This window comes from Rattus rattus, chromosome 2 (assembly GCF_011064425.1).
Source record: "Rattus rattus isolate New Zealand chromosome 2, Rrattus_CSIRO_v1, whole genome shotgun sequence".
Taxonomy (NCBI): domain Eukaryota; kingdom Metazoa; phylum Chordata; class Mammalia; order Rodentia; family Muridae; genus Rattus; species Rattus rattus.
The window spans coordinates 2,879,955-2,906,265 of NC_046155.1; the positions used below are offsets into that span (position 1 = coordinate 2,879,955).

General features: G+C 40.6%; 1 protein-coding gene and 1 pseudogene across 1 annotated transcript; both read right to left on the reverse strand.

Moving 5' to 3' along the window:
• Positions 1-1,670: 1,670 nt before the first annotated feature.
• Positions 1,671-4,114, reverse strand: LOC116894780 (annotated as a pseudogene).
• A 12,316-nt stretch (positions 4,115-16,430) lies between these two features.
• LOC116890761 (RNA-binding protein 4B-like) lies at positions 16,431-26,311 on the reverse strand. Its single transcript, XM_032891222.1, is given in 5 exon segments — positions 16,431-17,034; positions 19,705-20,084; positions 20,086-20,375; positions 25,122-25,545; positions 26,157-26,311. Coding segments are annotated over 4 exon segments (1,086 nt in total). The 5' UTR covers positions 25,534-25,545; positions 26,157-26,311; the 3' UTR covers positions 16,431-17,030.

A 26,311-nucleotide genomic window follows, 5' to 3' on the forward strand; every position in this document is an offset into this window, starting at 1 on the left:
GGAGATTCAAAAGTTGAATTATCAAGTACAGATTTTTTTTTTTAATTAGAGAAGAAAAAACTTTACAAGAAATATAAATATACTGTGTATTCCTATAAGCTTGGCATTTAGCATGCTGAAAGAGAGTGACTGTATTCTGGGCACTCTGGATTACACAGTACACAACATTGGTCCAGGCTAGTCTATGCTGTATAGAGTGAGTGACAGCTGGAGTAGTGGTTTGTTTTAGTTTGAGGTAACACAACAAAGTGCCATAAATAGAATGGTCCACACACACACTAGAAATATATTCATAGTATTTGAAACTGAGAAGTCAGAAGCTAGCAAAACCAGCAGATAGCTAACTTATCTAGCTTCTGTTATATTGATTTCAACATGGCTGGCTGACATACCTCTCATTTCTTTTTTTTTTTCCTGAGACAGAGATTCTCTGTGTTATCTTGACTCTCCTGGAACTCGGTCTGTACACCAGGCCAGCCTTGAACTCTGTTGAGATCTGCCTGAGTGCTGGGGATTTGAGTCATTCACCACCACTGCTCAGCCATCTCTGGTTTCTTTAAAAATGGCAGTTCTAATCTCATTTGTGAAGGCTTTGCCCTCATGATTTGATCACTTCCTACTAAGGTCTCTACTTTGATTGGCATTTCAAATGTAGGTGAAAGAAGACACAACACATTGAATCTATAGTAGTTCATACGGTTGATCATGGAGGCAGCGTTTTCATTAACTGATGAAGTATGAATTGGGTAGTGTGTATAAGAATAATACTCTTCATTTTACATATTAGAAATTGGAAGATAAACTGGGTATATTTGTGCATGACTTGGATCCCAGAATTGGAGAAGCAAAGGCAGGTGGATCTTATTGGCTTTGAGGCCAGCCTGGTCTAGATAGTTTCCAGACAGCCAGCAGTATGGAGAGAGACCATAAAAGAAAGATTGGAAAGTAATTTTTAAAAGTACCAGATGATAAATTAGGAACATCTTATTCAGAAACAGGAAAGGAATGTCTAAAAATAATCAGTTGGTTCTGGAGAGGGAGGGCAATTTGAAAGTTTCATGCATCTGTCCATGTTTGCACTAATTGTTAAAAATAAAAGGGGTTAGTCATGCTTGTGCCTTATCCTTCCTTAAGGTGACTGATGATGCCTTTGAGACACATATCTTGTGACAGGAATAATGACCTTCTAGCAGGTAAATAGCTAGCTTAAGAAGTAAAGATGATGCCCTCTGTGGTATTGAACTAAGACAGTTTGTTGGAATAAGGATACCACTCATTTAGATTCTTCTGTATAGGACTTAGTGGTAAGCTGAGCATTTTATCCCCACATGTTTTACCTAAGTTGCCAAGTCAAATAAGTTCTATGAGTGTGCCTTGATTTCCTTTAGTTCTTCCATATCTAACATGCTTAATTGGCTTCAGGTGTGCAACAAGGTGGGACCAATTTTACAATATAAGGAGTAGTACAGAATTTAGTATAGAGCATTAGTACAGTACAGTCTAATCTGTTCATCCATGGTGTGGAAAAGGGAAGGAAAGTGGCTTTTAGTTACTGACTTCAACTAAACTAGAACATTGTGATGTGTTTAAAGACTTGTTAATACAGACAAGAAATTTTTGCTGGCAGGTAGAGAGGTAGGGTGATGACTGCAAGTTTTAAACTAGCCTTGTTATCCACAGTAGGTTTTAGGGCTACATATCAAGATCCTGTTTGGGGGAACAGAAACTTCAAAGAGGGAAGTGTGAGAACTAAAATGGAATGAAAAAGCCCCAACAGGATTCTAGCATGGCACATCTATAGAGTATGGGTGGCCCAGAGGGAAAAAGAAAAAATATCTGGGGATAGTATATGGCCGTAATCCTGGCTAGTCATGCGGAAGAGGCAGGAGATTCACACATTTGATAACAGGCTGTGCAACTTTAAGCACAGCGTTTGGGATTATAATGCAGTTGTAAAGGGCTCTCACAGTATATAAGCCCCAAGCTGCCAAAATTATAAACTCTGGCATTTGCCTGGAGTCTGTCAATTCAAGGCTAACCTAGGTAACATAATAGCTTGTCTCAGGAAAAAAGATTTATGGGATGAAGTGACTTACTGTATGTATTTCCAGTCCTTAAAATGTGATTTTCACAATGTAACTGAACTTGATTATACATCTGTATCATTTTATATTCTAGTAGCATGAAATTGTGTGCCTTAAAATTACCTTTTTTTTTTTTTTTTGCCACATATAGTGAATATATATCTACAATCTAGCAGTGGGGCATGGAGGCTGGAGGATCAAGTTTTCAAGGTTATCTTTAGTGAGTAATGGGTTTCAGGCCAGCCCGAGACCCTATCTGGGGTGGGAAAAAAAAAAAAAAGGGGGATGCTGTTTGTATTTAAGAAGGCTGACACACAGCCAGTGACCATCAGCCACAATAACTACTACTAAAGCCGGGGTTGTAGGTCAGGATTTCACTTGAAGCCAGTCCATTCTCATCTGTTGGGTTAATAAGTGTTACCTTAGGAACATACATCTTCACATTTAAATATTTTTTCAACTTGATAAGATTATAAATGGTCTTTGGGCAGGGTTATATGTAGCTCAATAGTAGAATATGCAGGAGGCCTTTGATTCATCTCCATCTCCAGAGCTAGATGTAGGCTACACTTGTGACTCCTGCACATGGGAGCAGAGGTTTGGGAGGGTCAATGAGCTCAGGCGCTCTAGGCAGGCCAGAGCAACATAGTGCTGCTCTTAAAAAAAAGAAAGATATGTAACCCTTCTGAAGGCTATATGTCTAAAAAACAATGACAGTGGTTCTAGTAAGAGCTGGTTTTGGCTGATTACTACTTCCTCTTTTGTGAACTTGGTGAACTCTAGTTCAAAAGCTTTATCCTTAACTTCATCATGCATGATATAAGTTATTTTTGTGACTTCTTTAACTACATGATGGCAGGTCATTTCTTTCATTTTAAGCTTTTCTATTTCTGTCTTTGCAGCTTTGCCAGTGGCACAGCCACAGTAACCAGATGAAAGAAATACCTGATGGGTCAGTTTGTCCTGTCATTTTGCACTATATGACCCCAACATTAAACTGCAGCCCAAAGGTCTGTTAGCATCATAATGTGTATAAGCATGTACATACATGGCCACTCTTATCTGCAGTTCTAGGCTTTAGAGACGTTTAAAATCTAGGGAAATGATGCAGCTAAAGTTAGATAGTAGATGTTGCTGCTTCTGCTATATCTGCTTAAGGAAAGAGCATATGCCAATAAGCAAGCCCCTATCATTCCAACATGCCAGTCAACATTAAAAAGTGTTTGGAACCATCATAGTTTCCAAAGAACTAATTTTCTGCTCCAAATACACTGCCATCTTTATATCTTCTAATTGCTTTTTACTGTTTCCACAGCCTTTATGGCATTGAAAAACGCTTCCAACAGGAGAGAAAGTAAAGGCTGCCATGCCATACTTGGTGCAAATGGAGTTCAGGGTGCTGATTGATCCACCAGGCTGTGGAGGGCTTGCAGACCTGAAGTAGCATTTTGGGGGGGGCTGGTATGTGATTTGAGACAGGAAGGTTTCTCTATGTAGCCCTGGCTGTCTTGGACTTTGCCAAGGACCAGGTTGGCCTCAAACTTCCTAAGATTTACCTGTGCATCTGCTTTTATAACATTTTATACATTATAAAACACATTTTTCAGGAGCCTATTGATAAGTGTTAGGTATTTTTGATCATTGGACATGGAGTTTTGCTTCTTACTATGTAATCCAGTCCAGCCTAAAACTGAAATTCTGGTTCTGCTTGTGAAGTACTGGGATTATAGAAATATACCACTCACTTTGTTCCCCTTTTAGTTTTTTTGAGACATGTTCTCCCTCTGTACCCCTGGCTGACCCTTAACTTGCCATGTAAACAAGGCTAACCTTGTAATCCTTCTTCAGTTTCTGAAGTGCTAGGAATCACAGGCCTGTGTGGTTATGTTTATTATTAGCCTTTTTATCTTTTCATGTCTAAACTTCCATCTTGTTTATATCGGTGTGTATGACTTGGGTATAGATGTTAGCTTTTTGATATTTCACTTCATAGTTTTTCAGGTAAGAAAAGTTTAACAACATACCGTCATCTGGGTTTTGAGCCTTTTTAGATAACTAGTGTTTTGGATTGCAGGTTTTCTGCACTTGAATGTAAACTTCGTTTTTGTTGTAATGTATATGAGTGCTTTGCCTGCATGTATGTCTGTGTACCTCGTCCATGCCTACTGTGCTCAGGTCAGAAGAAAGGCCAGATTCCCTGGAACTGGAGTTACAGATGGTTGTGAGCTACTGTGTGGGTGCTGGGTCCTCTGCAAGAGCACCAAGTGTTAACCACCTGAGTCATCTCTCCAGATCCCCTTTTTGCATTTTTGTGCAATTTACATTTTTGTGTATGTATATGTGTACCTTGTACATGTTGTTACCCTTAAGTCCTGAATATTGCCAGAAACTGTAGTTACCAGCCATTGTAAGCTGTAACAATCCCATAGGGATGTTGGAAACGAAACCCCAGGTTCTCTGCAAGAACAGTAATTGCTTAATTTTTTTTTTTCCTTCGGAGCTGGGGATCGAACCTAGACCTTGCGCTTTCTAGTCAAGCGCTCTACCACTGAGCTAAATCCCCAACCCAACCCAAATTGCTTAATTCTTGAGTATTCTATTCCCACATTTTAAATTTACTTGACATGCGGTGTGAGCAGTGTGAGGTGAGTAGCTGAGTTTGATTTCTAAATGACTACTTAGTTGAAAGATTTTAAATCTGTTCTAAAAGGGCTAGTGCACTGTTTTAGTGAGTTAAAGCTGACAATTCAATACCCAAAACCTTTGGTGGAAAGAGAGAATTGACTGCTGAAAGTTGTCCTCTGACCTTCATGTATGTACACTTTGACATTCATACACAATACACATATAGTAAATAGAACCTCAGCTACAATATGGAATTGTGGCCTTTCTTCTCTCTCTCTCTCTCTCTCTCTCTCTCTCTCTCTCTCTCTCTCTCTCTCTCTTTGTGGTGTTATTGAGGTGGATCTCTACAATGTTTTAAAGCTTGCTATGTAGATCAGACTGTCCTCATATTCTCATAGATCCTCCTGCTTCTGCATCCCAAGTGCTGGCACTAAAGGTGTGTACCACTGTGACTTTTTTAACTGAAGGCCTGATGTGAAGACAGGATGTCTCCTACCTGTAATACCCTGCATTTCTAGAGAAACTACTGCTTTAGACCAGTTTAACTTAGTCCCTAGGGGCAGAAATAGGCAGGCTTAAATTGGGCTGGAGTGCTTTGAGTGTAAATAGATTTGCTGAAATTTGAGATCTTTTATCTTTTAGAGAAATCTTTGGTGCTTCCCGGTCCACTTATCACATAATACCCAACATCTGCTCTTCAGAATTGAACCCATAGGGGCCTATTAGTCATAACAGATAATATCTGTCTCCTTACCTGTTTCCTCTCAGTCTAATAACAGTTAACATTTTTGGTGGGCAACTTGGCAAGAATATAGTTATTTTTGTACTGAATGTATTGTTAATTTTGTACTGAATTTTTGGGCTTCATGAATGCTAATAAATGCTATGAATTCCAGTTGTGTGTGTGTTGAAAGGGAAAGAGTTTATGCATAAGTTCATATGTGTGTGAGTCCTGAGTTTGAAATAGATGTTCTCCACGTTTTGTTTGTTTGTTTGTTTGTTTGTTTTGTTTTTTTTTGGAGAGGGTCTCTGTAACCTTGGCTGCCAACTTGTTATATAGACCATGCTAGCCTCTTAACTTGGAGAGATTCACTTGTCTTTGTTCCCAAGTGTGCACTACGTCAGGCCTCTACACCGTTTTTAAAAATGTTCTTAGTTTTGGTGTTTATGTAGGGGGGGTGCAGGCATGCTAACTGCTGAGCAGTCTTAGTCCTATTGCTTTTTTTTTCCCCCAGCAGGTGGATGGGTAGGGGCTCTGTTACGTAGATTTGGGTATTCTGAAACTAGATCAGGCTGGCCTCAAATTCATAGAGATCCACCTGCTGGGATTAAAAGTTTATGCCACCGTGCCCAGCCCCACTGCAGTTTTTGAGGCAGGGTATCTTAGTGAACCTGAGTGTTGTCTCTGTTCTTGTTCCTGGGGTCTTAATTTGGTGTTGGTAATCGCTTCTCTAAGTTGTACTTGTACAACTAGCATTTTGCTCACAGACATCCTTCCAGCTCCCTTCCCAGTTTAGTTTTGTATATTCTTTGTTGGTTTGTCATTTTGCCTGCATATATTTTAGTGTATGTAACACATGCGTGCCTGGTACCCTTGGAAGCCAGAAGGAGGCATCAGATCATTTGGAACATAAAAGATAGCTATGAACTGCCGCGTAGGTGCTAGGAATTGAACCCAGGTCCTGGAAAAGTAGCCAGAGCTCTTAACTGATGAGCCATCTCCATCCCATTTATTTTGTTTTTTAAAAGAGATGTTTATTTATGTATATGAGTACACTGTCACTGTCTTCAGACACACCAGAAGAGGACATCGGATCCCATTACAGATGGTTGTGAGCCACTGTGTGGTTGCTGGGAATTGAGCTCAGAACCTCTGGAAGAGCAGTCAGTGTTCTTAGCCGCTGAGCCATCTCTCCAGCCCCATTTTGTTTTTAATTTTTGCTATCTAGTGTTGGTAGCCTTTAAATAGCTTATTCCCTGCCCCTGCTTCCCAAGTGCTAGGATTTCAGGCATCCACTACTCACATTTTATCAGTCTCATTACATATACCTACTTTCAGGCATTTTAATCCACATCATGTTCCCTCTTCATTAGCTAATCTTAATAAGGCCAGTCTACTTACGTTTGGGCCCACTTCCTTTTTCCTGTGGTTCATATCCTGTAAAATAATTTCCTTTTTAACTGGTCGATGTATCAGTATTACATTGTGTTGTGTTCACGTAGAGACATGTTCATGTAGACGTTAAGTCTTTTCTTTCACTTGTTTGTAGCAAACCTTTTCTATTGGTTTGCTTTCCAGTTTTTGCTCTAATTTTTTATTTTTATTTTTTTTACATTTTGTGTGTGTGTGGAGGTCAGAAGACAGCTTGTAGGAGTTGGTTATTACATATGGGTCCTGTGGATGGAACTCAAGTTGTCAGGATTAAAGTGCCTTTACTGGCTAAGCCCCTTGCTTCAGTTTTCTCTTTAAACTTATTTTCATCCAGCTTCTTGTTTCTACCAGTGCAAAGTTAGTGTTTTACTAAGCCGTGCCATTTTTTTTTTTTTTTTTATTTTAAAAGACTGTATTATTTCCTGTTCTGTTTGGCTTACATGTTGTCTTCATCACCTAAACTAATGGAAGCTCCATCATCTAAATAAGCTTTCTGTGACCATAGTAAAGAGAGTTGTGAGTTACAGTGCATGATAGTGTTCAGAGGATGAGGAGAACTTAAGCAATGACTATGTGTCCGTGTTTTTATAGTAAATGAGGTCTAATTTTTTTTAAATGAAATTTAGCAAAAATTTAGAATGAGAGGCAAATAGACAACCTGGGGAGAGTTCTAGGTAACTACTCTGTTTCAGGCACACTGTGCTGATATTTTAAAACATGTTAGATCCCTTTTCTCTCTGCATTTGGATCTGTCAATCCCCTAGGTAATCCTGATAAGGGTTTGTTTTTAGCAGTAAGTCTGAGTTTTCTTTTTTCCAGTACTGGAGATTAAGGGTAGGTCATTGCACATGCTTCTGCAGCCTTTGAAGTTAAATTACCTATCCTGGGCATGAACTTGAAGTCCTCCTAAGGCTCTTGGAGTAACTTGGATTAAAGATCTGCACAATCAGGCCTAACTCATTTTGAAGATGAAAAGATAGATAAGTGAAACTGCTATGGTTTTGCTCCCCACCCCATGTTGTATCTTTGAGATTATTTTATACACACATAAATATATAAAAGTGAATTCATCTAGATCAGGGTTACTTAAACATTTCCCTTGTTTTAGGTGACACATTTCTTACCATGTGGATATGTAAAGATAAGTGAAAGTCTGTTTACTATAGATGAGGAAATTTGCACACTGATGAGAAGTGCTTGTTTTACAGTTCTTAGCTTGTGTACACATATGTCTGTCCCTGTGTCTTGAGTGTGGGTGTGCACAGCACATGGCACTGGCTTGCTTGTGTGCATGTATGTCTGTCATGTGTCTTGAGTGTGGTGTGCACTTGGCATTGGCTTGCTCTGAAGCTCCCTCAAGCTCACCTCTGATCTCTGCTTATTTAACATAAAAATTTAAATGTTAACCAACAGTTTTAAGTACTTTTCAGAGTTGCTTGCTATTTTGATTTCTTAACTGTCAATGCTGAATGATTTTGTATAAATACAGAAAACAAAATGGGGCAAACTAGGGCTATTTCAGAAATTGTTAGAAAAATCCTAGTCCTAAGCCATAATTCATTTAATTGGTTTTGAAAACTGTAACTCAAGTCAGCAACTTAAAACAACCGTTTGGAGAAGGAAACAGGCTAACAATATAAGCCAGTGACACACCAGTGTGCTATAGTAGTTATTGGAAAGTATTAAAAGTCCGTTTTCTATATTTAAACCATGTATTATGTTTCTGTGTGAAGGCATAAAAGCACAATAATTCATAAGACATAATAGTCTGGACTTGGAGCTGAAGTCTTTCAGTGTTCACACTGGATGGGTGTGAGGATGGTATGTCCAGGTGTTGTTTTTTCAGAACCAAGATTGTTGATAACTCATGCACGTGATTTTTAAAACACCCTCATCTATCTGCATGTATGAGAGAGGAGAGAAAGAGGAGTGGGGAGGTGTATGAATGGTGTAGAGGTCTGAAGACAGATCCTGGGAGTAGTCTGGTTTTTTCTTGCCTTGTGTGTTCTGAAGATTGAACTCAGGTCGTGAGGTTCGTGTGACAGGCACTTTTACCTGTTGGTTCATCTCACTGACCTCATGTACATTTTAAGTTTTTTTTTTTTTTTTTTTTTATCATTGCAGATTCACCTTTAACTGCTGCCAATTTTTTAATGACACCCCGTATACTCCCAAAGTATTACACTATTCCCTATGTCACCATCCCACTGTTCAAGAGACTGATCTCCATTTTCAAGTATGTATTTCCTAAGATTGTAGGGCTGTAAAAGTCCCTTACCTGATAACTAAGGAGTACTAAGAAAAGATAAGAGTCAAGCCAGACTTGCTGTACATACCAGCGATCTCAAGGGCTGCCTGAGCTATGTGGAGTCAGTTCAAGGTTATCCTAGGCAACTTACCAAGTTTCAGGCAGAGGATTAATGTCTCAAGTAGAAGAGTGCTTGTCCAGCATACTGAGACACTAGATATTAGTCCCTAATATTGTACCAAAATGTGGGAGGCAGGGCACACAACTGAGCTAATGATGTATTCTCCATTGATATGACCTATGCAGATAAAACATAACAGTAGAAAGAGGATGATTCAACTAGGGTAGAGAAGGTAAAAAAGGTATACTCAAGGGAAGCTCATGAGGCTTGTGTGACAGGCAGTTTTACCTGTTGGTTCATTTCACTGACCATACACATTTTAGGTTTTTATTGTTGCAGATTTATCTTTTTACTGATCTACCCAGTCTCCCTCTATGTCAGTGTTCTGTATAGCTTGATCCCTGCTGTGACATTTGATGGTGAAGGCTACCATTGTTCTTAGTCTGTGTAGTTTGTGGTACTTACCCAATTTGTTTGCTTACTCATTGACCATTCTTATAAAATTCAGAAAATTCTCGGCTACACCAATATATACCTCATATATACACCCAAGTTTCTACTTCTGAGCTTCAACCCTTACAACTCCACACTTTATTTCCTGGAACACATAAAATAAACAGTAGTAAATGTTTTATGGAAACTATCTCTTGAATGATAGCTCCCTTGAGTATACCACTTTTGTTTTCCCTATACTAATTGGTTCGTATCTTTTATGAACTGTATGTTTTATCTGCATGTGTGTATGCCGTATGTGTGAAATGCCCATGGTGGTCTGAAGTGTGTGTCAGATTCCCTGATGGGAGTTACTGTCCCTTGTAAAAGCAGCCAGTGCTTTTTAAATTTAACTTTTTGTTGTTGTTGTTGGTGATCCAGGGTCTTTATATAGTCCTAATTGTCATAAAGCTCACTGTGTAGATCAGGCTCAAACCCATAGAGATTCTCCTACCTCTTTGCCTCCTGAGTGTGGGATTAAAGACATGAACCATCTCTTGGCTAAAAAAGCAAGCAGCCAGTGTTCTTAACTGCCCTAGCAGCTGTCTGTTCTGTAAAAATTTTGACTATCAAGTTAGTTCAGAGCTAGATTCTGAATTCTGATGTGGTACCACAGGACTTAAGACTTTGGGGCTAGAATTGTCCCAGCCAGTGAATTAAAGAGTTCAGCAACTGGGGCTGGCAAAAGATGGTTCAGTGTTTAAGAGCATTGGCTGCTCTTGCAGAGAACCTGGGTTCATCTCCCAGCCCCTACGTAACAGCTCACAACTGTCTGTAACTCCAGTTCCAGGCGATCTGACACCCTCACACAGGCATACATGCAGGCAAAATATCAACGCACATAAAATAAAGATAAATAAAATTAAGAAATTCAGCAATTTTAAAGCCCCATGTAGTGGCTTACCCCTCGATCTAGCATTTGGGAAACTGGAGGGCTGCCACAAATCTGATCCCAGTCTAGTTTACATAGTAAGTTCCTGGGATGTGTGGCTACCCTGGCACAGATTCTTTTTTTTTTTTTTTCCCTTTTTTTTCAGAGCTGGGGACCGAACCCAGGGCCTTGCGCTTGCTAGGCAAGCGCTCTACCCCTGAGCTAAATCCCCAACCCCCCAGATTCTTTTAACGTTAACATTGGTAATTCTTCCCTGGAATGTGTGTGTACTTTTTCCTCTCCTCTCCCAAATTGCCAAGGATGGGAAACTCCCTGAGGCTCCTATATGAGTCAAAAACTGAAGCCAGGAACCAAACTTAGGCAGACTGCTTCCCTTTTGGGGGAGCCATTTTGCAGACAACCAACCTCTTTCTGTCCTTGGGAAAAGCTCCGTGCAGTGCCTTGCATGGTTTTCTGTGCCTGTCTTCACTTTGTGGCTGGAAATCAGAGGGAAGGAGTAGGTCAAAGGCTGTCACAGGCAGACCTAAAAGATGAAGCAAGGCTTTGTTACAGGAGCTTTTGCCAAGCAGAGCTGAGCCTTAGTAGTACTGTGTTTCTCTCCCAACCCTACAAAGGCATTGCACCAGCACTAGGAAATTTTCAAGGAAATCTGGCCACTTTTCTTTCTCCCAGGTGGTGATGATACTTAAATCAGCCTTTAAATGATATTTAAATTTACTTTCCTTTGTATTTACAGTATTTCTATTTCACGGAATGCTGCTGCTAGGGGTGTTCCTTGCTTGGGGGCTCTGCCAAGTCCCTAGGGCTTTGCCTCACACAGCACAGGAAGAAAATCATGGAGGCAAAGGACAGGGATATTATTTTCTCCTACTTTCCCCAAACTGGGCCAGGAACTTACCTCAGTTCTCACCATTCCTCACACTTGAAATATCTGTAGACAACTAATAAGTGTAGGTTTGTTTGTTTTGTTTTTGAGACAGACTCTATCCAGGCTGGCCTGGATTTCATCATGTAGACCAAGCTGGCTAGCTTTGAACACAGGGATTCATCTTCCATCACTGAGATTAAAGGAAGGCATGTGCCACCACACCTGACTAGTGTAGTTCTGCTTTTAAAAGAAAAAAAAGGTTTTTTTTTTTTTTTTAACTGCATTAATGTTTTGCTTGCAAGTATGTATGTGGACCACATTTGTGCCTGGTACCCATGGAGATCAGAAGAAGACATCAGATCCCTTTGGATGGGAGTTACAGTTGTGAGCCACCATGCTCATGCTGGTGGGCCCTCACTTCTTTGAGATAGGTACTCATGTAACCCAAACTATGTAGTCAAAGAAAACTTTTATGTTGTTTTTGTGTGTGAGAGCTCTATCTGCAGGTACACCTGCATGCCAGAACAGGGCATTGGCTCCCATTATAAATGGTTGTGAGCTTTACTACCGAGCCATCTCTGCAGCCTAACTTTATCAATTCTTGATCCTTCTGCCTTTACCTCCCGAGTGCTAGGATTACAGTGTGTTTCACCTCATTAGGCTTTGCAGTCTTTAAGTGCAAGTAAGTGGTTGCAGTGCAGTATATAGTATTAACTCTACATCCGCCCTAGTTTTCCAAGGGACTGTTTCTCCACTATTCAATTCAGACATGGCCTGGCCCACAGCAGGTGCTCAGCTACTGTTGAACAGAAGAGCCAGCTTGATCAGTTTCAGAGACGTAAGCCCTCCATCCAGACTGCCACTTGAATAGATCTATACCTATGCATTATTTTATATTGACAATGTACTTTTCTTTTAATCTCCATTTTACTGACTTTAGAATAGTAAGCACTTTAAAGAAAAACTAATGAGCTTATGAGAAGCTTGTACCTTCCAAGGTGAAAGTGAAGTTCCCTCAGTCTGCTGTAAAGGTCAGTGTGAGTGGCTCCCATATCCTAATTCTTCTGGTTCCCCACAGCTTTGCTCAAGCCCCAGAGCTTCTCTTTTGGCTAATGGGTGTGTCTCTCCCCTCCATTTGGGACAGCCACCCTCTGTAGACCTCTGATGTTTACATATTAGCGCGTAGTAATTAGCACAACTGAATTAAGGTTTATTTCTTTAGAAGGAATACATTGATCACCATATCCTGGTGCATAGCAGGAGTTCAAATAGCAGATAAAGAAATTCCAGAACATTTAGAGAGGTCTCATAGGACTCTGAAATAGTCTATGTAGAAGAACTTTATCTTGGTAAATGAAAGGAATTTTATACCTACAACATGTAGCTTCTCATGTAAGAACTGAGGTTTAGAAACAAATATATTGTATTCTTTGGCAGTTCTAACTAGTTGAACTTTCCCAGTATTTATTTATTATGGGTGAGTGAAAGAAAACAAATTCTTCATATACTTTTACCATCAACGTTGTTGTGGCCACTAGCCAGTTAGATTATATAAAAGTTCATGCACTTAGAGAGATGGCTTAACATGCTGCTCTTGCAGAGAATGTAAGTTTAGTTCCCACCACCCCTCTGGTGGCTAACAGCCTTTTGTAACTCCAGCTCCAGAGTATCAGCGCTGTCTTTTGGCTTCCACAGGCACCTATTACACATGGCATATAGCAGTTGTATAGATCCACAGACAAATAAAAAATATGGAATACCACTAGAGATTCTGGGGATGTCAATACCTGCACATATTATTGTTCTTTTTTTTTTGAGCCAAGGTCTCTGTGTAGTACTGGCTACCCTATAGCTCACACAGAGATCCTCCTGCCTCTGCCTCCTGGGTACTGTGACTTAAGGCATGCACCACCATGACTGGCTCAACTCTACACGTCTTAGGTTTTTTTCTGGTGTTGTGCATACCAATCACAAAGAAATCTCAGTGGCTTTGTCTGAACTTTTTTGTGGGACAACAGGGACTGTCCCACTTTCTGGTGGAATGTTGGAATTAACATGGGCCTTTTGTACTTCATTTGCTAGCTGGAGTGTGGGCATGGACCTCTGTTGATTGTCATTCTGGCCTCTATTCAAATAGTCAGAAAATTGTAAGGTATAAAATATGTGGAGTTGGAAGTGGTGGTACATTCTTGGAATCAAAGTATGAGAGAGGATGATGCCGGATGACAGAGTTTGAGGACAGGCTGAATAACAAAGTAAACAAGATCCTATCTCAAAGGAAGGTGAAAGGGGATGAAGAGATGGCTCAGCAGTTAGGAGCACTGGCTTTTCTTACACAAGACTTGGGTTTGATTTTTTTTTTCCTTTCCCAGTACCCATGTGGTAAAAATGTGTCTGTAATATCTGCACATTGCCCTCTTCTGGTCTCCATAGACACTAGGTTTATATATTCATAGGCAAAATAACCATTCATATAAAATAGTCTTGTAAAATGTGTTGGGTGGGGTTATATAGCTTAGGGGCATTTGGCATACATAAGGTTTTGTGCTTGGTATCCTCATCCAAATGAAGAAAATTTCACAAGTAATCAGAATGTTCATGCAAGCATTTCCATACAGGGGATTGTAAACTTTAAGCAGGATTTAGTTCATTCAATTTTAATATACAGGAGCTCAAGATTTATAAAATATTGGTTAAAATAATTTCTCATTTGTTTGTTGAGGCTTATGCTTGCCTAGAATTTTAGCTTTGGGGGTAGAAGCTGGAGAATTGAGAGTTCAAGGCCAGCCTTAGCTATATAGCAAATTAGAAACCAGCATGGGATAAATGAAATGTCTCGAAATAAAAAAATGAAAAAAAGTTTTGGGTTGGGAATATGCTTGCATACCATACATGAAGCCCTGGGTTTGATCCACATGACTACATAGAACTAGACAGTTGCATTCACATAATTCCAGCACTCAGGAGGCAAGATGATCAGGAGATAAAGGGACCTCTTCAGATATAAAATAATCCTGAGACTGGGTTAGGCTACATGTGACCCTTTCTCAAGAACTAAAATGGTTATGGTTCAAGCATTAGATCAGAGGTTAGATTCCTAGGACTCTTGGAGAGAAGCTGGGTGCTTAGGTGAACACCAGAGATGGGAAAAGTAGGTTGAGGACAGGAGGGGACACTAGGACTGGTTAGCCAGCTAGCTCAGGTGGACACGCCTTATTGACATCTTATTTCTCTCACACACACACACACACACACACACACACACACACACACACACACAGAGTTTTACAAAAGCCAGTGAGATAAATATTTGTTGTAGAAACCTGATAACCTAAGTTTGACACCCTGTGGTAGAGGAAGTAAACAACTGAAAGTTTTCTGTCTCCACCTGTGCTTCTGCATCAGCACTCAGGTGTCCCTCACCCCCTAACACACATATACTTAAAAAATTAAAGAGGGGCTGACCCCAACTCCTGATAATTCTAACTTCATCTTGAGTGTCAGAGTTACAGATGTAGGTCATGGACCCAGCACATTTGTTTCTCTGTACAAAGTACTTTATTCTACCCAGCATCACTTTGTCACTCAGGTGTGGTAATTCCATACCTGAACCCTAGCACATGAGGCATTAAAGGGGGAGGATCAGTAGGAGTTCAAGGAAAGCTTCAGCTACATAATGATTTCAAGACTACCACGAGCTATACTGTCTTAAAAACTAGCTCCCCCTTAAAACAAAAAGACCCTTCTTACTCATTTTAACCAAAGCTTAATCCTTGCAGAAATCTTAACACTTTGAGAAGAAATGACTTTTAAGAACTCATAAGGGAATTTTGCACTTGGGAAAAGTCTAGGGAATTGACTCCAGACTTTATGCTCTATATGCCTAGCCTTTTTTTTTTTTTTTTAAGTTTTACTTTTGAGATTTTAAATTTATGTATATGGATATTTTGCCGCATTCATGTTGCACCTACTCTTGGAGGTCAGAAAAAGACATCGAATCCCTGAAATAAGATAGTTGTGAGCCACCAGTATATGTACTGGAAGTTGAACCTGTCTCCTGGAAGAGCAGTCCAGGCTCTTCGCTGCTCAGCCTTCTCTTCAGTGCTCTGCACTCCCAGCCCCAGTTAACAAAGGATAAACATCTAGAAATGATGGCTCATGTCTACTCCCAAGACTTGGGAGGCAGGAGTATCAACACAAGTATGAGACTGGTCTGTTCTACATAGAATGTTCTAGGTCCAGCAGGGCTACATTAGGGACAATTTGTCTCAAAATATACAGAAAGAGGAAAAGAAGAGTGAATGAGAGAGTGGAGTGTCTATCAAGCCTATCAGGGAGGGTGTTAAACCCTAAAATGTTTGTTCTTTAAAAATTTTTTTACTAAGTATATGAGTATATGTGTGCGTATATGTACACGTATCGTAATGTGTCTGCCTGGTGCCTGATTAAGTCAGAAGAGGGCATCAGATCTCTTGGAACTGGAGTTCTATAGATGGTTCTAAGTTATCATGTGGATTGGGGAACTGAACTGGGTCCTCTGGTTGCTCACTGAGCCCACCTCTCTATCTCCTTAGGTTCACTCATTACACAGGTTCAGAACGCTATGTTGCTAAAATTAAGTCCACTTGACAGGAGTTTGGAGCTACTCTTCGAGCCTTTTTATGATACAGGATTTTCTATCGGGCTTCTATCACTAGTACCTTGGCTCTCTGGGTGGGTTAACCTTTCAGTTGTAGAATAGCTCTCTTTTGGAGAAACGAGCTTGACCAGATATGCCTAAGCATCCAGTGTTTGAAGATTCTAGCTAACCTCTGAAACCATATTGCTGTGCTCAGTTTTTCCTTGTACACTTCAGGCGTTCACACATGTGAATTTTGTAGCTCAGGCACAACTAGTTAAGAATCAGAAGACAGTAGTGGTAAATAATGGTCACTCAGTTAAGAAAAGATTAAGTGTTAGAAACATTTATTTTTTTTTTTTTTCAAAAAAAATATGGGGGAGTGGAATAAAACAAGGCTAAATTTCAGCAAATGCTGTACCACGATCACAGGTCAGACAAAACCGAAAACAAAACAAAATCAAACCAAAACAAGAACAAAATCCCAATGGTCCTAGCAACTTCAGAAGACTAGCTTCAATGTTAAAGAGTCCAGAACTAACAGAAGAGTTAAAGGCTGCTTGCCACTACATGGTCATTTTAAAGGGAAAGAAGATGCTGCAGGAAGGCAGGGAGAAGGGCTCAACTCCTAAGGAAAGTAAGATTAAGAGGGGCTTCCACTGTACAGGAAAAGGGGGGATGCCAGCATAATCCTTACCTAGGGCTGTTCAGAGGCTGAGAATATAAGGAACAGAGTGAAAAGCTACAGACAACTAGCATCGAGGAAAGGAAAGTCAACTTAGAAGAATTAAATTAAGAAAGAAAACATAGTTGGTCACAAATTCCTTTGTTTACTGAAACATGAAGCAATGGGAACATCCTGGCAAAGGGGACCGCGAGGACCAAGTTCTCATATATGACCGCAGCCCGAGGGTTCAGTCCGCAATTATCCTACCTGAAAGAAAGCAGAACACAAGAGGCTTACACAATGCCTGGAGTGCAGTCTGGTTCCGAGTACAAGGGCCCTGGTCCCGTCCTGTATTCCAGTGGGGGAAGGGGTGACACAAAGAACAAAACAAAATCAAGTCAGGTTTTGGGTTGAATGTATATCCAGTAAAATCACCCCAAAGTCTAATAGGTATAGATAGGAACCTACTTAGGCTATATGCTGCACAAGATGTAAAACTGATAGTATAAACTCGGCGTGGCTCTATCTTTTAACTCCAGTAACCCTTATAGTAGAAGGCTTCAAGGGAGGTAGAAATTTTCAATAACTACAGATTAATTTGGGAGTCCAGAAAAAAAACAAAAGATGCTGAGATCAGGTAATAGTCAACAATTTTTTTTAAGAGATGGGATCTAAGTATGTTGCCCAATATGAGCATAAACTTCTGTTCTGAAGCAATCTCGAGTGGCTGGAACTACAGGCATCTACCACCCATGCATGCCCAGCCCAATTTTACTATTACAAATGTTCCAAAGAAAACATTAAAAACCATCGTCACAAAGAATGCTGTTAAAGAACAGTTGGTCATTTACCCTTTAAGGTATCTGCACATCACACTGTTAATTCAGAGCTGTGGTTGCAGTAGTTTTCTGATTGACCAAATAACCCTTGACAAACCAAAAGAAGAAACCACTGCTAGGACTGTCTAATTCCTCCATTGATGGTGGGAACTCCAGACACCAATGGCAGGGGAAAAAATAAATTAACTCACACCAAGCTCCTCTACTTAATACAGACACAGGGCCAAATCTTGGTCTTGATCTGTGCCAATTGACTTCAAAAGCTGTGATGTTCTTGGATCAGTTCTGTTAGGGTGAGACCCGAATTTGGATCCCCAACAGTTGTGGAGTATTTCATCCTGGCAGCCTCATTAACATCAGGCTCCTGGGACTGCAACCAACTCAGGGTTATTCAGTCCATTTGAGGTTCACACCTGGAAGGTAAGTTTCTTTAAAAGTCATCACTAAAAAGAGGTTAGTTGAGCACCTACTGATTGAAGTTAAAATGTCCAAATACCCTTAAAGGCTATAATATACTAACTTAATGTTAACTTTGAAACATAATGGAGAGAAAAAGTTATCTAACCGATTTATATTAATATCAGAGGTATCTCGCAAAGTAGACCCAGGTGTAAAATTAACAAACTCCATTTACATGCTGAACACATGGCAGAATGATGGTTCTAAAAAATCCCAAGTCTCAATGACACAACTGTATAACATAAGCTTAAGAAAACATGCATGCCATTCTTTTCTTAATACATATATGAACACAGGGCATAAGTTGAGAACATTGAAGTGTCAGTGGTAACAGCACTGCTGGGGTTTTAATTCAAGTGTTGTTCAATTTCAGTGTACAAGGAAAACCATGAGAGTATTGTAAATTATAGATGCCATTTCCTTCTAGTGAAATTTACTTTGTTTGGATATCCCCAATTCTTGCCATTCCGATACTGTACACATTTCTTAAAATAGGGAAACATTAAATTTACTGTGTCACCACATAAGATATTGGCACATCAGAAACTATTTTATCTAATTCCTTGAATGTTCTCTCAAAACACAGAACTATCTCAGAGAAACAGGAATTTTATCATAGGCTACAGAGAATAGGGCATAAGTGCCTATATCATACAGATGGATACTTTGGGCTAAAATAAGGACTTCATAGAACACAAACATGAAAACATTCAATACTGAAGTGTGAGACTATTAGGGCTTTATCTGATGTGTAAAGTAGCACACTTAAGAGCTTCCTTTGAAAAAGGCTAATATCACATGAAATAGTTGGGCTTTGTTTTCTGTAACTTGGGTGGTTTTGCTAAACTTGCTGTGTAGCGTAGGATTTTCTCTAACTCACCATAATCCTTCCACCCCATCTTCCCTGGTACTGAAATTAAAGGTATGCACTACCATGCACTACTCTTAGAAGTGTTTTATTAGCAAACTGAGAACCCTTGAAGTTGGTTAAAACTCTCCCTGTGCTGTCCATTACTAGCTCCCAAATGTTCCCTTTACCTTAACCATCACAGCAGTTTTGTAGTGGAGAGTATGATTTTATTTTGGTTTTTAAAGATAGGGTTTCTCTGTAGCCCTGGCTCTCATGGAATGTTGTATATCAGGCTGGCCTCAAAATTCAGAGCTCTACCTGCCTCTGTGTCCCAAGTGCTAGGATTGGGTGTCTGCCACCACCAACTGGCCAGAATTTAAGAGTCCACTCTGAGTCTGGATTTTGGCATTTATCATGAGGTACCAGATGATATAGGCCATGGACTGAAGCTGAGCTTTAGTTTTTTCCTGGATGAGACAGTAACTATTTGCAAAGCAAAGGACCAATGTGTTAGCTCTTCCCACCATTTTTTCTTCATACCAAGTATCTTTTTACAGCTGGTTAAATGATATTCTCACTGAGCACGTTCATGTTTCAGAAGTAAAACACTGGAGTCACTAACTCCTCAACAGGCCAAATAAACCTGGGGCCTCAACTACAGAAAATACTCAAAACATGTAATTTTTGCTTTTTGGTATGGTCCTGTTTGGTGATTTGGCTCCTCAGTGAAGCAAAGGTCTCTTGTAGGGAACTAAGTGCAAATTTCAACCACATCCATCCCACTCTCACCTCCAGTTTTTAAAAGGCTGAGTACCGTGCTCGGTCCACATACTGCTCCCGCTCATACCGGGCCATGTCATACAGAGAATTCCGTGTTGCTGCTGAAGCCTGAGACATCTCACTCTCTGGCCCATAACCGTAGCCCTCTCCAACTGTGGGGAGCACAGCTGCATTCCGACGTAGTGGGCTCCTGTCCCTTCCATAATAGGAAGAGGAAGCGGCAGCAGCCATTGCAGCTGAGGTGGCAGCAGAGCCAGAGTTCTGCAATAGGTGTCTGTCATAAGGATCAACAGAAGTGGAGTTGAGGTGACTGGGTACAGCTGAGCTCTGGACTTGAGGAAGATGAGACATGGTCTGCTCTGCATAATTGTATGCGGAAGCTGCAGCTGCCGCTGCCACAGCTTCATAAGATCGGACTCGGTAGCGCTTATAGTAGTCGAGTGCTCCATAGGCATCGTTGTAATACATGGACTCCCCATAACCCATAGTATAAGGCGTGCGCACTGCTCCATATTGTTCATTGTACTGTTCAGTAAAGTCTGCCACACGCCCTGTACGGTCTACTGGGCACTCTTTGGACCAGTGTCCTTCTTTACCACACCGATAGCAACCACTCTGGTCTCCCATCCCAGGGGCAGTCCGAAGCCGGCTAGTTGACAACTGTACATGCATTCGTTTGCCTTGAGGAAACAGATTAAAATTATTACTCATTAACACTTTTTTCACTCGCTCAAATAAAAGTAAACCTAAAATACATAGATATACACATTCCCGGGCCCCTTCATTCAGAAACCCTTTCCAAAAGATTTGTTTCAACATAAGTGAGACCCAGAAAATTGGAGTCCTTAGAGATCAGTCAGATCCTGTTTACACCAGTAACATAGAAGGGAGACTCTGCCAGACTTTTATCTCCACAGTTTATTTCCTTCCCCAATGCAGAGTGCAAAGACTGCTTCCTTTTACTGCGACTGTTACTACTTCCAAATCAAACACGGCATCTAGCAAAACCTCACTAGTAATATCTTCTATCCCCCGTGTTTCCTCCAGGAATTGTCTATGTTATGTTGGATACCCAAATCATACTTGGCTTATCATTAGCTTCCTCTGTACCTGTGGAATTAAAAGACCCTGTATATATAGGGCTGGAGAGATGGCTCAGCAATTAAGAGCACTGACTGCTCTTCCAGAGGTCCTGAGTTCAAATCCCAGCAACCACATGGTGGCTCACAACCATCTATAATGGTCTTATCTGATGACAGCTACAGTGTACTCATATACATAAAATGAATAAATGAGTTAAAAAAAAAAAAAAGACCCTGTGTAGATTTCAACTCCTTTCCTCAGCAGCAGAACTCTTTGAACAAAGCCTCTTAGAATAGATACTAAAAATTATGTTCTGGGGTTGGACATGCATCTCTCAGTGGTTTAACACTTAGTTACTATATGAAAGGCCGAGTTTGAGTCCCAGCACCAAACAAAAATAAAATGAAAACAGCACTAGCTTTTTAGGAACTGTGCTTTTGTGTAAAAGAATAATCAGCATTTTATCCTACCATGCAGACTATAATTCTTTACAGGGATTTCTCTATAGCTACCTAAGAACTATGAGCACTCATGCAAGCAATACACCTATACATATATCTAGAAAATACCACTGAGAAAATAACTCTTTTGTCCAAGAGTTTAACGTACCACCCAGCCCAGGGACCCTTGTTGTCTCCAACATGAAACCATCTTTAGTGAGAACAAATATGCTCAGCCAGACTATGGTGGTGCACACCTTTAATCCCAGCACTAAGGGATCAAAGCAGTCAGGTGGATCTCTGAGTTCAAGGTCAGCCTGATCTACAGAGTGAGTTCCAGGACAGCCAGAACTCTATGGAGAAACCTTGTCTCAAAACAAAACAATGTTCAAGCTTATGACCCCAGATGCTAGTAGATAGTCTTCATCACAGTCACTGATGCTGTCAACAGATAGATGGTGTTCATTCTCTGAAAGTAGCATGTGCTACATGTACTTGCCAGAAACATTTCTGTCTCACATATCCTCATGTAAAGTTCTCTAATTTAGAGAATTATAGCCACTTGGCTTTCAAACAGACAGACATAGTGACATTGAGCTGTGTAACTGACACATTACTCCAATTCTCAATCAGAATAGCCATGCCAATCTAGAAAGAAAACTCTGTAGGTTGGCCTAGAGATCTAGAAGTCAACTTTTAAGGGGGAAAATGCAATTGAGTTTGTTGTTGACTTTCATGGATTTTGAGTCCATTTTCCATACTTTAGGGATTGTACATGATGTCTCTGTTTTTAGAGCAGAGAATGGGAATGCGTTAATGTGGCAAAGTCTTTCTACAGTTGTGAAAACGGATGCAGTCTTTTTTTTTTTTTTTTTTTAAACTTAGAGCTAGAAACACCTGTAAAATAAATGATAGATGGGGTCCTTGTTTTGTATTCCTTCCAAAGATTATGTGGGCTTTAAATTTAAAATCTCTAAAATTCTGTGCTTTAGAAACAGGTAAAAAAAAGTTTTACCACTCTACTAGGTACAGATGACCAAACTCTCTTAGGATTTTGTGAAACCTCCAAGTTACTGAAATTTTCCAATATTTACCAGAAAATTAGCCCAGAAAAAGCATTTTCTCTTGAAAGCTGGAACAAAACAATATTAGAATGCTAAAAGGTGGAAAGCTTAATCCTAATTCTGTAATCCTATCTTGGGTCAGGGTTCACAGAAGACTAGAGATGTGGATGACCTAATAATGATTCATTGATTTGTCACTGAAACGACACCCCTAAGTTCTTGCATATCCTTCCCAATTCAGCTGCCTGGATGGTTACTTGGGAACAGCTTCTTTATGGTTTCCAATTCAAACTACATTCACTGCTGCCTGTGGAAGGGAAACATCTTAAAAGCCTGAGGGAAACTCGGTATGTTTAGAAGTTGTACAATGTGGAAACTTAAATTCTAGACAACTATTAATACACAGAAGATTCAAAAGATGCTCAGTGGCACTTTTTAGATCAAAAAGGCATTAAGTTGAGCAAAATGCCAAGTTGGCATCTGGTTTGTACTTTCTAGAAGATACATGACAATCTTCTATGTACAACCCTAGCACTGAGAAGGCTGAAGCAGGAGGAGTGTGGTTTGAGGGCGGTCTCAGCAAAGAAACAAGCAAACAAACCAAAAAAACCACAATTACCCAATTCTAAACTTTATGTTACATCCTAGAAAAAAACTTAGATGATTACAAAAATATCTGCATATGTAAGCAAGAGTAAATCACTCTTCAGAAGAGCCAGAAACAGAATGTGATACCAATAAATGATTCTTTTTCAACTCAGTTTATTGTCTGTACTTTCTATGGAAGTAATTTTATATATGTGTGTATGTGTGTGTATACATATATGTATTATTGCATTATTCAGTTCCCTGTTTCTTATGTAATTATATTTGTTATTAAGCAAATACAAGGGATAAGAAGCATAACTCAGTGGTACTGTGTACACAGCATGCTCAAGACCCTGGGTCCAATATTCAGCACCAAAAAACAAGGAAACAAAAAAATCCTATGTACTCATCCTCTTAACTTCCATTTCCTTTAAAAATGAAAAGGGCAGATAATGTACATTGAGAATTTATCTGCAAATATAGTACTTTTTAAAAATTTTTGTTACCTTCTTTAGGGATGGAGACATATAGACTCATGGTAGAGCACTTGCCTAGTATTTGTGGGGTCCTTGGATGACCCCAGTAGCAAGGAGGTGAGGCAGGAACTCCTTTCTTACTCTACCCTTTCCATTCATGACCTCCTTCCACATTAAGTGAAAATAATTAGCAATGTTTTGAAAGTGTGCTAGTGTTGTACCAAAGTAAAAGAAAAATATGAATTAAAAAAGTTTAACATTTTTGTTTTAAAGATTTGTTTATATGAGTACACTGTTAACTCTTCAGACACACTAGAAGAGGGCATCCGATCCCATTACAGATGGTTGTGAGCCACCATGTGGTTGCTGGGTATTGAACTCAGGACCTCTAGAAGAGCAGTCGGTGCTCTTAACCACCGAGCCATCTTTCCAGCCCTAACTGTCACATTTTAAGTACTTTCCTAACCAGAGTAGAAACAATCATGGTTGCAAATAACACTCAACTTTCATTATATTGCTTTTATTGTCAAAATGCACTTATTACCTCACTGCCATCCTTTCATGGAGGAAGGCACATGAGAGATCATTATTTTATAATAGCGAAAAGCATAGAGAGTACACTTGACAACTTGCTGGTTAAGGACAGGAAACAGCTACAACTTTTACCCTAGGCTTTCAATAACTAAAGGCCAGGGTATTAGTGATGAAGCTAGAATACATGATAGTGAGCCTTCAGTAAGCTTCACTATTTGCATATTTACACTTTTCTGATTAAATTTTCCTTTCCCCCACCATTTCATTGTTTTCTAGGTTTAGCAGAGGACCTTTGTCTATTTAATTTTTAGGGCACAAAAAGATGTTGAATTAGGAACTAGAAAAGTAGCCTTGAATTTGTGGTCCAAAGTGACAGTGTCAATAAGTCTTGTAGAACTGCGCTAACCAATGAACTTCCTGCAATGTGGGTCTGATCTGTCTCCTAATACAGTAGCCATTCCCTCACATGACTTGCATTCTTGAAATATGCCCACACTGGAAAAGTCTAATTTGAAAATTTACTTCAATTAATTTAGATTTAGTAACCATATGTAACTAGTGATTACTATAGTAGCATGATTCAAGGATTTTCAGACACGCTCCTATGGTATTAGTGATAATACATACACACTTATGATCAGTGTAAGCAATACAGTAAGCTCTATAATGTCCTTGCTGGAACTGCCCCAGAAGTAAACCTTCATTCCTAGCCAATTTCTAAAGAAAAAAAAAATTAGTTAAATGGAGCAGAAGAACCTATGACATGTTTCCTGGCTTTGCTTGTAGTCCACAGACTGAACAAATCTGAACACCCCAAAGATCCCATCTACCAACCAGACTCACCACGGATTCTCATACAGCGCTTCCTCTAGATGCCCTTTCTCTGCTTTACTACCACCGTCCATCATCGAAACTCTCAAAGGCTACTGGGTCACAACAAAACAGAAACAAGTGGTAACCTCTAGCCCTTCTCACACTAGCAACTTAGACTTCTGACAGCACTCAAGTGAATTAAGGACAAAAGAAAGGAACCCACATAGTTGTGGAGAAACATCTTGGCAAACACAATGGAAAACGTTTACTTCCCTAAGAGCAAATTATGCTTAAGAGTAGTAAACAATCTATTCTCTTCAATTAAAAGAAATGGTAGAAGCCACTCTCACAGCCCCATGGTCTTGTGTTCTTGCCTCTGCCTCTCAGACTCCACGAAGGTCTGCCACCCAAGCCCCAGAACAGTTCACCTTGAAACTCTGTGTTGTCAAGGCCCCTGATGGCCTCCACCGCATCTTCTGCCCGCTCCATGTGTACAAAGGCATAATCTTTCACGATGTCACATTCGATGACTGGGCCGTACTCCTCAAACTTGGCCCGAAGCTCTTGGTTGGTACAAGTGGGACTGATGTTGCCCACATGTAATTTGGTTGAAGCTTTGCTCTTATTCTTGCTGGCTTCCACATTGATGTTCACTCCGTGCAGTTTGTAGTGGTGCAGGTTGCGTATGGCATCCTCAGCGGCCGTCTTGTCCTCTATGTGCACAAAGCCATAGTTCTTAATGATGTCACATTCCAGCACCTTCCCGTACTGCTCGAAGAGTGAGCGGATCTCCTGCTCTGTGGCCTCCCGGGGCAGATTTCCGATGAACAGCTTCACCATTCTGACAAGAGCCTGGCAGTGAAGAAACAAGATTTCAAAAGTCGGGTGTGAAGTGAGAAACTGACTAACACTGCAGCGTTTCCAGACCCTCAGTTATTCTTTTTGAGAGAGGAACAGCAGTTTGTTCCTAAGTAATGAAGCTGTGTGACAATGCCAACAGAAGGTCGGGGGTCAGAATGCACAACATGGTCCAAGATACATATATATACCCGTGAGGTCAGGCACATTTAATCTACAAGGTTAGCTGCTTCACGGTTTAGCACAGGGATGGAAAAGACAAGCGGAAGCCATGAAGTATTTGAATGTCCCTAGTTACAGGATTTTGGAGGGAAATCTGTGTACCTTCTCCACAGCGCGGTATCACCTCCCACCATACTCCAAGAACGAAAGCCCTTTCACCCAACACCTGGACCCCTTTCCTCAGCGGCCCAACCTCCGCTCCTACATCCCAACAAAGACTCGGCCCGACCCCTGCCCCGCCCCCTCCGGAGACCCGGCCCCGCCTCCTTTCGTTGTCTTCCCGGGACCTTCCTCAGAAAATGAGTGGCCCCAAATCCGGCCCTCCCGAGGTCCGGCACAGCCCGCTCCTGGGCTTCCCACACACCCACAGCATCCTCTCCTACCTCCGGGTGGTGCCGGTGGTGGCGGCGGGTCCCGCGTCAGAGAGAACCCTACAAAATGGCGACGGCCGCTCGAGCCTCGGCGCGACCGGGCGCTTTCTCGCGCGCCAGCTCACGCACGCGCGAGTGCGCGCTGCCTGCTTCCCCTCCCCCTCGCA